This window comes from Perna viridis, chromosome 7 (assembly GCF_037379345.1).
Source record: "Perna viridis isolate PV_CMFRI_1.1 ecotype Kerala chromosome 7, ASM3737934v1, whole genome shotgun sequence".
In the NCBI taxonomy this organism is placed as follows: domain Eukaryota; kingdom Metazoa; phylum Mollusca; class Bivalvia; order Mytilida; family Mytilidae; genus Perna; species Perna viridis.
Genome location: NC_142451.1, coordinates 40,650,607 through 40,664,494, shown reverse-complemented (window position 1 = coordinate 40,664,494; position 13,888 = coordinate 40,650,607). Strand labels below are relative to the sequence as shown.

The following is a 13,888-nucleotide window of genomic DNA, read 5'->3' as shown; positions in this document are numbered from 1 at the left end:
TTTCAAAAAGTAAACCTCATTTTGCTCGTTTTTTTTTAATTTGTACTTGAGTAATTCGTATTACGAATTACTGTTTTTTTTTTGTTTTTTTTTTCAATCACTTTGCTTGATAGCATACACGTAGCAGATCGTGCTTGACTCTGCAGATAGTCAGTGTTTAGTAAATGAACATTTACTATTCAGGTAGCGGACTTAGGAAGGAGTTTATTCATTCTCGTCAAAAACACAAAATTTACTTTTATTTCTAATTCAGTAAGTTACAGACCACATAAAAAGTCTTGGTCAAGAGTTTTCGTTCTTGATTTTGTTGCAAAAGAAGGGACTTTAATCGATTTTTTTTCGGTGGGTTTCCGACTCCTTGTATCCACTATGCCATTATCAGTGTCTGAATTTTATATGGATACTGTATTTTGTATACAGTCCAACTCTAACATTGCAGAACAATTGATATTTACTTCTTTAAAAAAATCAATTATTCATTTTTTTTTCAAATTGAAAATTCAATGTTCAACATTGTTCTAGTGTTAAACGCAGTCAATATTTACTTTTCATGAGCAACTCGGCGGTTGTTTCAAGGAAAAAGGACGCTTACCCTACCCGAGCACCTGGTCCATACTCCCAGATTTTAGTGGAGTCTGAGTTGATCTTTTACTTATGTTACTTTGCATGTATTATTTTGGTTATTTTATGTTCTTTCTTGTGTGCGTCTGTTTTACATGTCTGGTCTTTGTCCTTGGATTACATCATTTTGATTTCCGCTAAAATCTTATGTCAATTGATTACTCATACAATCATGTTAAATACCAGTCATTCGTTAACAGGCAACGCTTGTTTTGACAGTAATATTGGTCACGTATCTGTATTTATAACAAGAATGGCTATTGTGAATATGTCAATAAGACAACCCCACCGAGATGAAGAATGTAAGCTCAAGGCCACCCATGGGATTTCAATGAACGAAGAGGAAACCTCAACACCACAGGGATTGATACGACTGGCTCCAAAACAATATTATACAAAGGTACAGCAAAACAGTTGTCCATAAAGACTCCAGCAACATAAAAGGATAACTGAAAGTGAAAACGAAACAAGACAGAGGCTAGCTAGAAGTTCCTGACTTTGGACAGGTGAAAAATGCGGCGGGGTTAAAGTACTTTGGAGTGATTACAACCATTCTCCGTTTAAATCTGGCCACTGCGGACAAAAATTACACAATTAAACATACCTGAAAAAAAGTTCTAAGGTCTGAGTCCCCCATATGTTTATCCGTCCAACTATAATTTAGTGACACAAATTCATATTCCGCTTTGGAGACTCACGAATAAATCGTCTTCGAAAACCAGATATTTCGTTTTGTGGATAAAATACACAATAAATGAAACACTCAGTGCAATCATTTATTGTAGAAAAGATATACATGTAAATAAAAAAATTATAAAAAAAAAAAAAAACAAAAATGATAAATTCAACATAAAAATATAAAGTCAGCACTCTTCTAAAGCAAAACAGGTACGCTTCTCAAAATCAGATCTACGATCTGCATGATTAACAAAAATAGATACACGATTTTAGTTTATAGCTAGGTATTCTACCTGTATGGCAAGTTTAATAGTAGCAAAATTTAAAAAGTTGACCTTTTTTACGATTAAGCTAATTTGCAAAAAAAAAAAAACAATCTCTCTCTCTCTCTCGTGTCAAAAATAACTATTTACATTCCTAGTTTAATGCATGTTCATAATCATAACTGTCATTCACTAACCATTTAATTCGCTGCCAATCAATATCTCTATTTTCTTATATTGTAAGGAAAACAATGAATCCTCAAGGAAAAAATCAAAAAGCTTTAGGCAGGATATAAAAATAAATCAGCTGAATGAAATTCCACTGTACTTAGAAATATTTTGGCCAATCAGATCACCGGATAACCAATATTTGAGTGAATAAGTTTGAATAAAATATCATATTTCAAAAATGATAAATGAAACTTGTCAAATACGGAATCATTTGATTAAGAACATGTTTGTTTATCTTGATGTTATAGGCAACCATCCCTGAACAACATATTTCGGTAAAATCATTACCAGAGGTACGAAAGCACGTTCATGTCTTAAAAAATAACAAGAAATAATATTCATAAGACCTGGGACAAAGAAACACATTCTAGTACAACTTCTATTAAAATCGCAACTTTTTGTTGTTTTATTTTCTGTCGGGACGTAGAGAATATAATTATTTGTACAACAGACTATCCTTTGATAACATAGCTTTGCAATCTTGTAAGTAACACAGAATTTGTACTTTGTCGTGTAATGAATAAACAACTGTAAAAATTCTTTACACCTACATGTTACTTATATGAGTTGTAACACATCTTATTTGTTCATAAATAACAGTCACCTACGTATAACCTCTAGAACTAGCCTGTGTATGGATTCTCGACCACGCGTTATTAACTCATTTCTTACCGTTCGCAGAGGCGTCATAGTTAAAAAATCTTCCCTATTTTAAAACTGTTTCAGCCAATTCATTTAATATTGCATTTTTTTTTCAACCCTGGGTAGTGTATGCATATACGTAACAATTTGTAGAGGTGCCTCATTTGAAAATCTTGCTTACTTTAATATAATTTGGTCGTTTGTAGGAAAATCAGTACAGACTGAAATTTGAAAGATTTTGACCATATACATATCTGACATTGTATGACACTGTAGATATTCAATATCTGAAACAAGAGACTAGTCAGTGTTAAATAGTGTTGGTTGTACAGTCAATTTTTAACATTATAACAGTCAATGTTTACCACTGAAGTAAAGTCAAGAACAGTCGATGATTTAACAGACTAAACTACTAATGCTGAACACTTCCAACAAGAACAATCATAATTTAATAAAGTCAACCAGTTGATGGTCATTATTGTAACAGTCAATCTTTGACAGGTAATGCTTGATAATGCAGTTTTACAGTCATTTTTGCCAGGCAAGTTTATTTGTTATCGGTGTTGAACCCTCAATTTGTTTTCAACAGTTTCTACAAACACTGCACAATGATAACCGCACGGAATGTTGAAACATATCATGAAAGACTAGCATCGTATTGCATTTAAATTCCCAACATATTGTCGTAAATAGTTTTACTATACAATGGTTTCTCGTGTCATGCGCTGTTTCTTGTGTTTAGACGTCAGCAAATGAACGAATTCGGAAAACATAACTTTCGATGAAAATTTCTTAGATGGTTGACGACACTCTGGACAGTTTGGTGGTATTTTCTTCGGCAACCACTCTCGGATACAAGACTTGTGAAAAGCTGAAAAACGGAAATGTCATTGCATTTAACACATTTCATGCTTTTGTCGTAAATATCAATTTGCTTCGATCGTATCATGTGTAATTAATTTAATAATAGGATTGAATAGTGATTGCACTTAAAAGAAAACTTCGTATAATCATATCAAATAAGGAAAATAAATCTATAGAGCAGCATGAAACCAAAATCCCATCGGACTGCTAAAACACGAGTTCTAAGGCCATAACTAAGCCAAAAAAAGATTCAATTTGAACATAATTTAAGATGTAACTCATCAAAATATTCAGAATATCAAGTCGATAGTAAAAGGATGTTAGAACCAAATACCAAATAAATGAAAAATTAATCACAATTCACAAGTTCATGGGCGATAAGTCATCCAAAAATCATTAAACCGGACCAAAATTCGCAATTTTACAGTAACTTATAAAATAAACCTATACACCAATTATTCTATCAATATCCCAAAAGACGTTTGAAAGAGTTAAGATAATATTAACGTAAAGGAAGGTGTACAGAGGGAACTAAAGTAGTTCTCTTTGGCTCTCGCCAATAGGGGACTAATATGTATTAGTACAAGAACGTGTTTTATAGCTGAAAGTTTCCAGCATTGCAGATATATATATGGTGTAACAGTCAACTTTGATCATTTGTTATTATGATTACTAGATGCAAAGGATATTCCTCGTACATGAATTCTTGGTTCTATTTTTAAATATATTGACCCTATGTTTCTAATCATGATTATGTATATTGACGCTATACTTCTAAATTTAGATCCGAATATAAACTGTTCCATTCCGTAATTACTCTAAGCCAATCATGGCGGAAGCGCCGCAGACGAAGCAGACAAAAAGAAAATACATTATCTACATATGTTATATATGAATTAAGGATTTTTACTCATTCAATACATTATATATGGACCCTTTAGATTATATTGACCTCAGACTTCGTCCTCGGTCTATATATTCTGAATAGGTCCATATATAACGTAATGACTTCGTTAAAAGTCGATAATTGCTAAATATATGCTACAAAATACATTCAAAGCAATCCTAACCCTAGGATACGACGGCAGATGAACGGAATAAGAATACAAGTACTATCTTTAAAAAAAAAGATAGCCGACACAGTAAAATTTGTTCTTTTTACTTATAATTTTCATCAGGAAATAACGCATGGTACGCAATTTCAATTTCCTTTTTCGAACCCCACTGAGTTATCAGTATTTGGCCAAGAATTTTGACCAGGTGACTCGCGTTTCCATGGAGGAGCGTCTTTAAGGTCAAAGGGTAAAAAGCGAAACTATAGCGACTGCGTCGGAAAAACACAATTACACATGCACTGGCCGAAGAAGTACTAAAATACACTTACTGTGACCACAGCTCAGTTTAACTACAGTTTTCTCCTGGGAATTCTTTTCATCCAGACATATGGCACACGTATCACCTGAAAAATATGAAATATAAATGATCTTGCCTATTTACACTGAATTTACCATGTGGCCTTTTAACCTGAATAAATTGGTGATTCTAACGAAATAAAATGTCAGAACTCTCTGACTTTCACAAGACATAACCTCCTTTTTAAGTTGTAATCATTATGCATCATTTACAAACATCATTTACAAACATTGCATTTTCCAATGTTTTCTGTAGTTGTAATCCCAATCTAATTACCATGTGCCTTTTTGGGCATTATAATTGGTTGTTCATCTTTTTCGACCTAGGCGATGAGCGATTTTTACAACAATGTAAATTCCTTGTACATATCGTACATAAAAATAGATACCATTGCTTCGACAAAAGATAGAACTGATTTAAAGGCGTGCAAATGTATTAGCTGCTTTATTTCATTCAATTTCGGCATCTTAAATTAGAAAGAATATGGTTTTCAGTAGCCCCTACTGACTTCGAATACAATGTCATGCCAACATTTGCAAAGTCAATTTCGGGTGTCAATTTAACTGAATGAGATTCATAAGGTGCTTTTGCGTAGCCCGTCTCCTCTTATAATTGGATTTGTTTTTGCTTGCAATCGGGATTTTTTATGTTCTTTGTTGTGTATGTCTGTTTTCCATGTCTGGTCTTTGTCCCTGGATTACATTCTTTTGATTACCGCTATAACCTTGGTTCCCTTGATTTAATATTCTTTTACAAAATTTCGATCTTTAATTATATTCACGCCCCCATTTTAACCTGAAATACTGGATCCGCGCAACAGTACGTTAGATTTTTCAATCCCGTTTGCACTACCAGGCCACAAGTTACAAATAATTATATTGTAATAAGTCAAATGAAAGTCACTAGTGCAAGTATTTATCTGGAAAAGGTGACGAATTCATACCTACCGGAAACTTTGGTCACACGTTTTAGTCGTCTGCTTATCACCGTAATTACTCTTTCGTTCTGGAATATACAAAATAAAAAGTGTGTGTTTAAGAAGCAAAACTATTCATGACACACATCTAACGGTAAAATGTGAGTCGTATTCATTTAAGTCCACATAAAATTCAGACAATGTCAATGGTTAAGTGATTCATGGAGTAGTGCATACATTTTTGTATGCTATACTTTCGCATAAAAATAGTCATTCCTGCATTCAGATCAGCACTTTTTAGAAAATCATACATTCCTTTTCCACTAAAATCAACCAAATGAAACCAAATCAAGAACGATAAGTCTTCCGAAGAGTCATGTACAATTTAATAATTTTTATCTCAAAATTGCAACAGCCAAATGAAAAAATAAGAGTGGTTATGTGATCAGAACTGTTTCTGAACTAGACTTAAAACTGAATTTGGTGAGTTTTTGACATGCATGAATCACCTTCTGTCTGTTTTTTTTTTAGAAAGATTGGTACTTAAATCATTTATTATTTAACGAAGAAAGGGGGTAAATAGAAACAAATTGCTCTTGAAAGTGAAGATTCATTTTAACACACAAGCGCGCAAAATCTTTCGAATAAGAAGAACATTTCTATAGCGGTCAATAAATATCTCCCGTTCTCTACCCAGAGTTATTGGCCTTCCTCTCTAAGTATAGCATGACTGACAACCGAACTGTATTATTCTATTTTACAAAGTTTATCACTTGTTAAAGTTCAGTATGAAAAAACAAAAACAAAAATAGAACATATGTAATAGGAAATAGATAGAAGGAAATGATCCTTCTATTTTAAGTATTTAAAGTATAGTGATCACTACTCATAACTCGACACTTTTTGACAGTTACTATTTTAGGGCATTTAAAAATAGACGTTATACTTATACCGAAAAAGCATTCTTTATAAGGCTACGAAATTTTATTAACTATCAATTCCTCAAAGACAATAATGTCCATCTACTTTAAGATATAGGTTAGAAAGATAAAATTTAAAAAGAAAGTCAACAAACGAACTTTAAGTCCGCAGCAAGAGTTAAAATCTTACAAGACACTGACCTAAAATAAAGGTCCACCAACCCAATAGAATTAATGAAGTTCATTACCCTTTTATTTTGTTTAATTTAAGTTCGGTGTCCGTAAGTTTCCTGTTATTCTACAATAACTGTTAGCAGGAGGGAATAAGATATGGAATAAAAGTTAGTATGCGTTCCTTTTTGTGTTAGTGTGTTTGTGGATGGTTTGTAGTTAATCGAGATACTGGGGAAAAACACTCACACTACGAGATCTTCAACAAAAATATAAAGATAATATGTATGTACCGTGCACTCCTTCAAATACCAAACACCAAAGTCCTTGTTAGTTGTTTGACACTTTCTCTGTGTGTGGGTTGCTTTCTTGTTAGAACAAACTGGCAGAGTTTCCAAATTATTTTTTCAAATGTGTAAAATGCCATATTATATATATTAAAGCCTAAAGACAAAAGAGACAATGCTGTACAAAACTTAATTATAATGAAATTCAAACAAAAAATATACGTGAAAAACATTTTCAAGGTTTCAACTCTATGGTCTTGTTAATTTCATTATTTGCAGATGGAAACCGGAAGTGTAGTACATAGATTGAACTTCTCAAGTTGAGGGTTACGAGCTTCCCTTCGGATCTCGTATTTCGATCAGAAGCGTCAGAGAAAGAGTAATCAAGGGAACCAAGGTTATAGCGGTAATCAAAAGAATGTAATCCAGGGACAAAGACCAGACATGGAAAACAGACATACACAACAAAGAACATAAAGTAACTAAAATCATACATACAAATTAACAAAAGTAAATGAGCAACTCGGACTCCACTAAAAACTGGGAGCATGGACCAGGTGCACCGGTAGGGTAAGCGTCCTCTGCTTTTCTAGAAACACCCGCCGAGAAACTTGACATTATTTTGAAAATTAATGTTCTTACATAAGGGCTAAAAAGAGTAATTTTGTTTCCTGCTACCTCAAGAAGAAAAGGGGGATAGGAAGGGAAATTATTTTATTTTTCAAAAACGTTTTACATTGAGTTAATAAGGAACAATCTTAGACTTTAACGATACTTGAGCCTTAAAGGCCATAAAATGATTAGAGAAGGCACGAAAAAATAGGGTAGGTTTGGCACCAGAAAACAGACATATTAATTATTATTTGTATGGCCTAAGTGAAGTGTATTACCTTGTGATGACAGAAATGTGTCTCCAAGCATAGACAAACTAGCATTACTATCAATATAACTGTCCCAAATGTTATAAGTATTGCAGCACAAACTATATCGCCCTTTGTGAATTTGGCACCATCAGCTCTGAAAAAAAAGGAATAATGTTAATGATGTAAATCAAGTTCTGTGTAAAATTTAAGGGAGCAATACAAAAAAATCAATATAAATGGTATATTATAAAGATGTGTATAATAGTGCATGGGAAAATATAAGTATACAAGATCAATAATACAAAAAATACATTGCTGCTCGGCAATATTCCTAAATACAAGTAATAAGAATCATACAGAGAATTTCATTTAATGGGTAGTGGTGTCCCATGCGATTAAATTCAATCATATTCACATAAAAGTTTGTCATTGCTTTGACTGTTGAAACTTAATGTTAAAGACAATTGCATCTACTCAAAATTTCAGAACCTAAATCAAAATATCAAGAAAAAATAAGACGTTTCAGTATAAAAATCGTTGCTATGGACGCCCATGGTTTTATATATGCGCTAGATATTTCGTGGAGCTGCAATTGTGAATAGATCGTATATTCGACACATAAAAAAAACGTAAAATACCGTAAAAATACTTAAAACATAATTATTGACAGAAAAAGATCAACGCATAACTTTCGAAATAAAAAATCAGCTGATTGTCAATTGACTCCGAACAAAGAAAACTAAGTTAGTTTACTTACGCTCTTGCAATCACATAAATTGTATACGATATGATTAAAAGTATAGATATTATTGCAGTCATCAGGTACGAACATCCTTTGCAAAGCTGGGAAGCTGGAGACTCCATCTCACTACAGCACATTTTGCCACTTAACTAATGTTTACAAACAAAGAGATGACATGTGAGTCTAAAAATAGATCACGGTACTGGGGATTTTCTAAATTCTATATTAAGTAAAAATTCCAAATGAAATCGAAGTATATATTTCAAGCTGACGACCTTTCTTTAACAAAACTACAATAAAACTGAATCCGAATCTTTTGTTGTTGCTCTTATATATTCGACGAAGAACCTCGGTGATATCTATTAACACCCGAGATTATTGACCACAGTTGACCAGGAGGCGATAGGTCAATGATCTCTTATCACTGATCGTAGTGGTCAAAGACAATTTGTAGGGTGCTCAGGGCGATCTTATCAAGAAAAGCACCGTCGTATATTTACTGTTTGTTTCTATTTTAACTTAATTATAAGTGCACTTATATCAATCAAACGTGCACAGCTAAATAAATTAATCACAAGTCTCCCCCTCTCTCTCTCTCTCTCTCTCTCTCTGTGTGTGTGTGTGTGTGAACACATAGAAAACTTTTAAACCAGGCAACTTTAAAAAAAAAAAAAAGAATTATCTGATATTATTTAGAAAGTTTCAAAATGAGGGGTTGAGCGAACTGGTGAACCCATTGAAATGGCGTCAAAGCGAACTCGGACCCCTGGACTCGGACTTGTTATTACTGACAGTAACGTGCTCTATTTCTTAGGCGAGGGGTGGTGTTGGTTGATGGTCATAAATTTGGAGCTCTTAGGTCCAATATAAAGAGTCTTCTAACAGTAAGTTCCTAAATTTAACAGCATTTACTGTGTAACTTTGAACGGGGTTCTAATGATTTGAGTAATAAGATTTTTCTTTAAATAGTCCAAATACAAAGGTTGAATATTTAACTGGATGAGTAGGACGTTATAACTTTGATGTCATAGATTTTATATTCCAAGCATCGAATTTAAAATCAAAATAATGAGCTATATGCTAATTGCGCGTGGAACTGGGTTTCCTAGAATTGATCCATAATAATGGAAATTCATATGGAATTTCCCTGATTTTCACCATCACAATACATCACAAGTTACGCGTCGTCAAAACAAAACATGGGATACGTCTCCCAGAGATATATGCTGAAGGATTAGATGCGATAAGGCCATTTCTGGCCTCCATATATGAAAAAAAAATAGAAGGTAATAATTACATGCAATATTTACATTTTAACCTGGCGTTTCATAAGAATTACTGAAACGTAAAATTCACAATGTTATACGCTTAGGAATCTTGTAATCAAGATAAATGATTTTAAAAGTGATTGAAAATTTAAGTAAGATATCGCAAGTTGATTTTAAGTAGTAGTCTTTATTAAAATCAGGCGGTAGTTGATTCGTGCATGTCAAAAATCCAACAAATTCACTTTTATTTCTTGTTCAGAAACAGTTACAGATTACATAACTTGTCTTAGTTTTTCATATGGTTGTTTCGATTATATAGACTGTGTATGAAGTTGGCACTTTGCAGGAATTATTGTTCTTGATTTGGTTTCATTTGTTTGATTCTAGTGATCTGTGGCTTTCTCAACAGTGCAGACAAAAAGACATAAAGGACTATTGTTATATAAATCAAAGTGTTGAAGCACTGAGTCAAGGAAGACCTCATTAATATTCGTGTAACCAAATTGCAAGCTAAATAAACCGATCAAAAACTTGGCCATTTTAAAGAGAACCATCTGTTTTAATGACATTCTTATCAATACTTCTTGTTTATTAATGTATTTATGGATCTTTTCTATTATTGTTTTTGGTATTTCTGGCTGTGTACGTTTGTTACCTCAAATTTCTTGACACTTTATACCTAAACCAGCATTTCTTAAAAAATATGATCCCCACTGTGAATCACAGACTATCAATATTTTCAAAGTAAGGGAAAATCCACACTTTGAAATTTCGGGTTGGAGATGCATGAAGTAGAAATGAATCCTGTGGACTAGGGGAGCTAGGTTGACCAAGGACCTAATCTAAAAGGAGAAATGAGCAAAAAACTTCTCCTTGTTTGTGCTCTCTTTGACAGTGATTTGTAATAGATTAGATGAACAAATATGTCAATATTGATAGTTTTCAAACAGAATTTATTAAAGCTTGTCCTTGTCATTGTTGTCTAGATTAGGCCCTGAGTTGAAAATGTCTAACTTATACACTTTTTTTACAAAAAATAATTACCTTTCTCTAGGAATTTTTCAATTCAAACAATGATACAAACTCTTGTTATCAAAACTACTATGCAGTTTAAAGAAATTTAAACTAAAAAACTGTTTGTACCTCAAATATTTTAGCAATATAAGATTCCAATCAAGATGGAAAGTCAAGGATAAAGAGATATAGTGAATACAAGAAATATTATGTCTTTCTTTATAACAAACACTTTGAATATAAATCCATTTTTTCTACTTTCCAAAACAAAAAGGTTACTATTGAACCCATACCCCATGAGAACCACTTTTTATGATGAACCATTATTGCGCTTAAACGGAGTGTTTTATACCTGTCTGCCTTCAATAATGTATATGCATTTCTTTCATTTTTTCTGCATGATTGTTTCACCAATATGTATTACATTAAATACAAGTAACTCTTATGTTTTACCAACAAATAAGTGCTACGAAATCGGACTTCATATTCGTAGTTTTTATTAAGAGATGTTGACATGTACCAGCACCTGAGAATCATGAACTTTGTTTCATGTCTAAATAGTGTCCCAGCACAAAAATAGTCCATTTTGCTTTTGCTTTCTTCTCGCTACATCTAGTGAAACTTTAAAAGGGATTACCACTGAAAAGAAATCAAGGAAAAATGATAACAGTGCCTTTGATAATTGCAATGTTACAATATGTAAATGCATGAAAATATACATGTATTTTAGCCACATCATAAGGAAGTACAAAAACCTCCTCTTGATGAGAAATATTCTTACATGTACATATAATTGTGTGCAAAATCAGGCAAAAATAGAGGTTGGGTGGTTATCATTGTCCCAGGTTTTTACTGTTTTTTAAACCACCTAGTCAGTACTGGTTGATTGAAATTTTGCAAACATTATTTCTGTAACATTATGATTTCTGTCCTACATTATAAAAAGTTAATACAATAAATATATATTATATTTAAGTGTTCTGAAATGTTATTCTTAATATCTCTATCAGCTGTCTTAATTAAGAAAAATAAACAATTCTTTCTCTAAAATAATTCAAATTTATCTTAAATAAAACATAAACTTTACAAAAATGTAGTACAGTGTACTTCATGATCACATCTTTGTTTCAATAACTGTTAATAACAGGTAACATTACCTGGAACCGCCCCCCCCCTCCCCTTTCCACTTCAAAATATCTGGATCCATCCCTGTATGTTGATTTATTTATGAGCAATTAATGTCACACTGTAAAGTATATAACAAATTGGATACATGTACATGTATTATCATATTACAAATATCATGTATGAAATTAAATACTGTACTGCATATCCCAGTAACCATAGTTAGAGTACATGCAGATGTATTTTTGTAGTTTTCAGTATAAATTTCCTGTTCACAGACATACAAATGTAAACTGCAAATTTTGCTAAGACATGTGACAACCGTTCTACACTAGCAATGTTTACAGTAGAGCTATTACCAGTTCTGAAAATTTTAAACCATTGTGTACATTGGAAGTATATGAACAAACTTATGTATACCTTCACTTACCTAATACATTGTACATGTATGAATGTCCCTAAAAATCAGCTCTAAGGACAGGTCTACTTTTGGGTGCCTTGATATCCATCATATTTTCAATCCACTTTCATAGACATAGAATTTCTAACCTAATTGACTGTGTCCTTCATGTGTCATGAAAATCCTGTATCTAACTTTAAGATCTCCATTCTAAATGTATATCTTGACAATGAAATAAAAAAGAACCATATTGATAATCAATTATCACTTACATGTATATGGATATAATACACATGTACATTCCATACTGAATAATACATGCCAAAATCTGTATCACATGCGGTATCACGCGGTATGTCAACCCACTTAGGGCTATTGGTCGCGGGGTCATATAGGTCGAGTATTGATACCGCATCTGATACAGATTTTGGCACGTCATGTTCATCAAAACATATATTTTACTTATACTTCAAGTGTGTTCTGTGTAGGATGTGATATAAGGTATGCAATGTAAGTGTAGGTGTGTGATATAGAGTATGCAATGTAGGTCTAGAGATGTGATATAAGGTATGCAATGTAGGTCTAGGGTGTGATATATAGTATGCCATATAGGTCTAGGGGTGTAATATATGGTATGCGATATATCCGGTAGGTCTAAGGGTGTGATATATGGTATGCCATATATATGTAGGTCTAGGGGAGTGATATGCAATATATGATGTGCATATCATCATGCATGACTAAGGGTGCTATATAATCCAGCGGTGTGATATTGTGATATAGGATATGCGATATACATGTAGGTCTAAGGGTGTGATATACAGTATACCATATAGGTCTAGGGGTGTGATGTACATTTGTACAGTATCACATATAGGTCTAGTGGTACGCGATATAGGTTTAGGCTTGTGATTTAGGGTATGCGATATAAGTCTAGGGGAGTGATATAGGATATGCGATATAGGTTTAGGGGTGTGATATACAGAACGCAATATACATGTACATGTAGATCTAGGCCTAGGGGTGTGAAATATGGTATTTAAATCACAGGTCAGCCACAATGATAATGATTGAAAATTTGAGAATGGGGCAATTTCTAATACAATAAAAATGTAATCAAATCATTTTTTACTTATTTAGGAAAATTTTCAGCAGGAATGTCATAATCGGAGACTCTTTATGCTCTAAAAGTTTGTTTGGCTACTGTAACATATAAATACATAATTTTTAATAGATATCCCTCTTTTTGATAGATCAAGATCAACTACTGAATGTGATAAATATGCCACATAGTCTTATTTCATCCCAGTCTAATTCAGATTAGATTTTAATTGCTCCCCCTTTGACGCATAACTTCATGTGACATAGAAACTAGAGGCTCACAGGAGCCTGAATCGCTCACCTGGTTTAAGTTTTTCTTTCAAAAGCAATAAATTTAATAAGGAGTTGTCCAACAATTTTGACTCAACA

At 32.9% G+C, this 13,888-nt stretch overlaps 1 protein-coding gene across 1 annotated transcript; it reads right to left on the bottom strand.

The window, feature by feature from the left end:
• Window positions 1–1,383: 1,383 nt before the first annotated feature.
• On the bottom strand, window positions 1,384–8,834 carry LOC148612709 (uncharacterized). The gene is made up of 5 exons (XM_088594367.1): window positions 8,627–8,834; window positions 7,897–8,023; window positions 5,660–5,717; window positions 4,684–4,758; window positions 1,384–3,306 (listed from the first exon to the last, which is right to left on the bottom strand). Exons 1-5 carry the CDS (start codon window positions 8,746–8,748, stop codon window positions 3,134–3,136), a joined length of 555 nt encoding a protein of 184 aa, XP_088450493.1. The 5' UTR covers window positions 8,749–8,834; the 3' UTR covers window positions 1,384–3,133.
• Window positions 8,835–13,888: the final 5,054 nt, after the last annotated feature.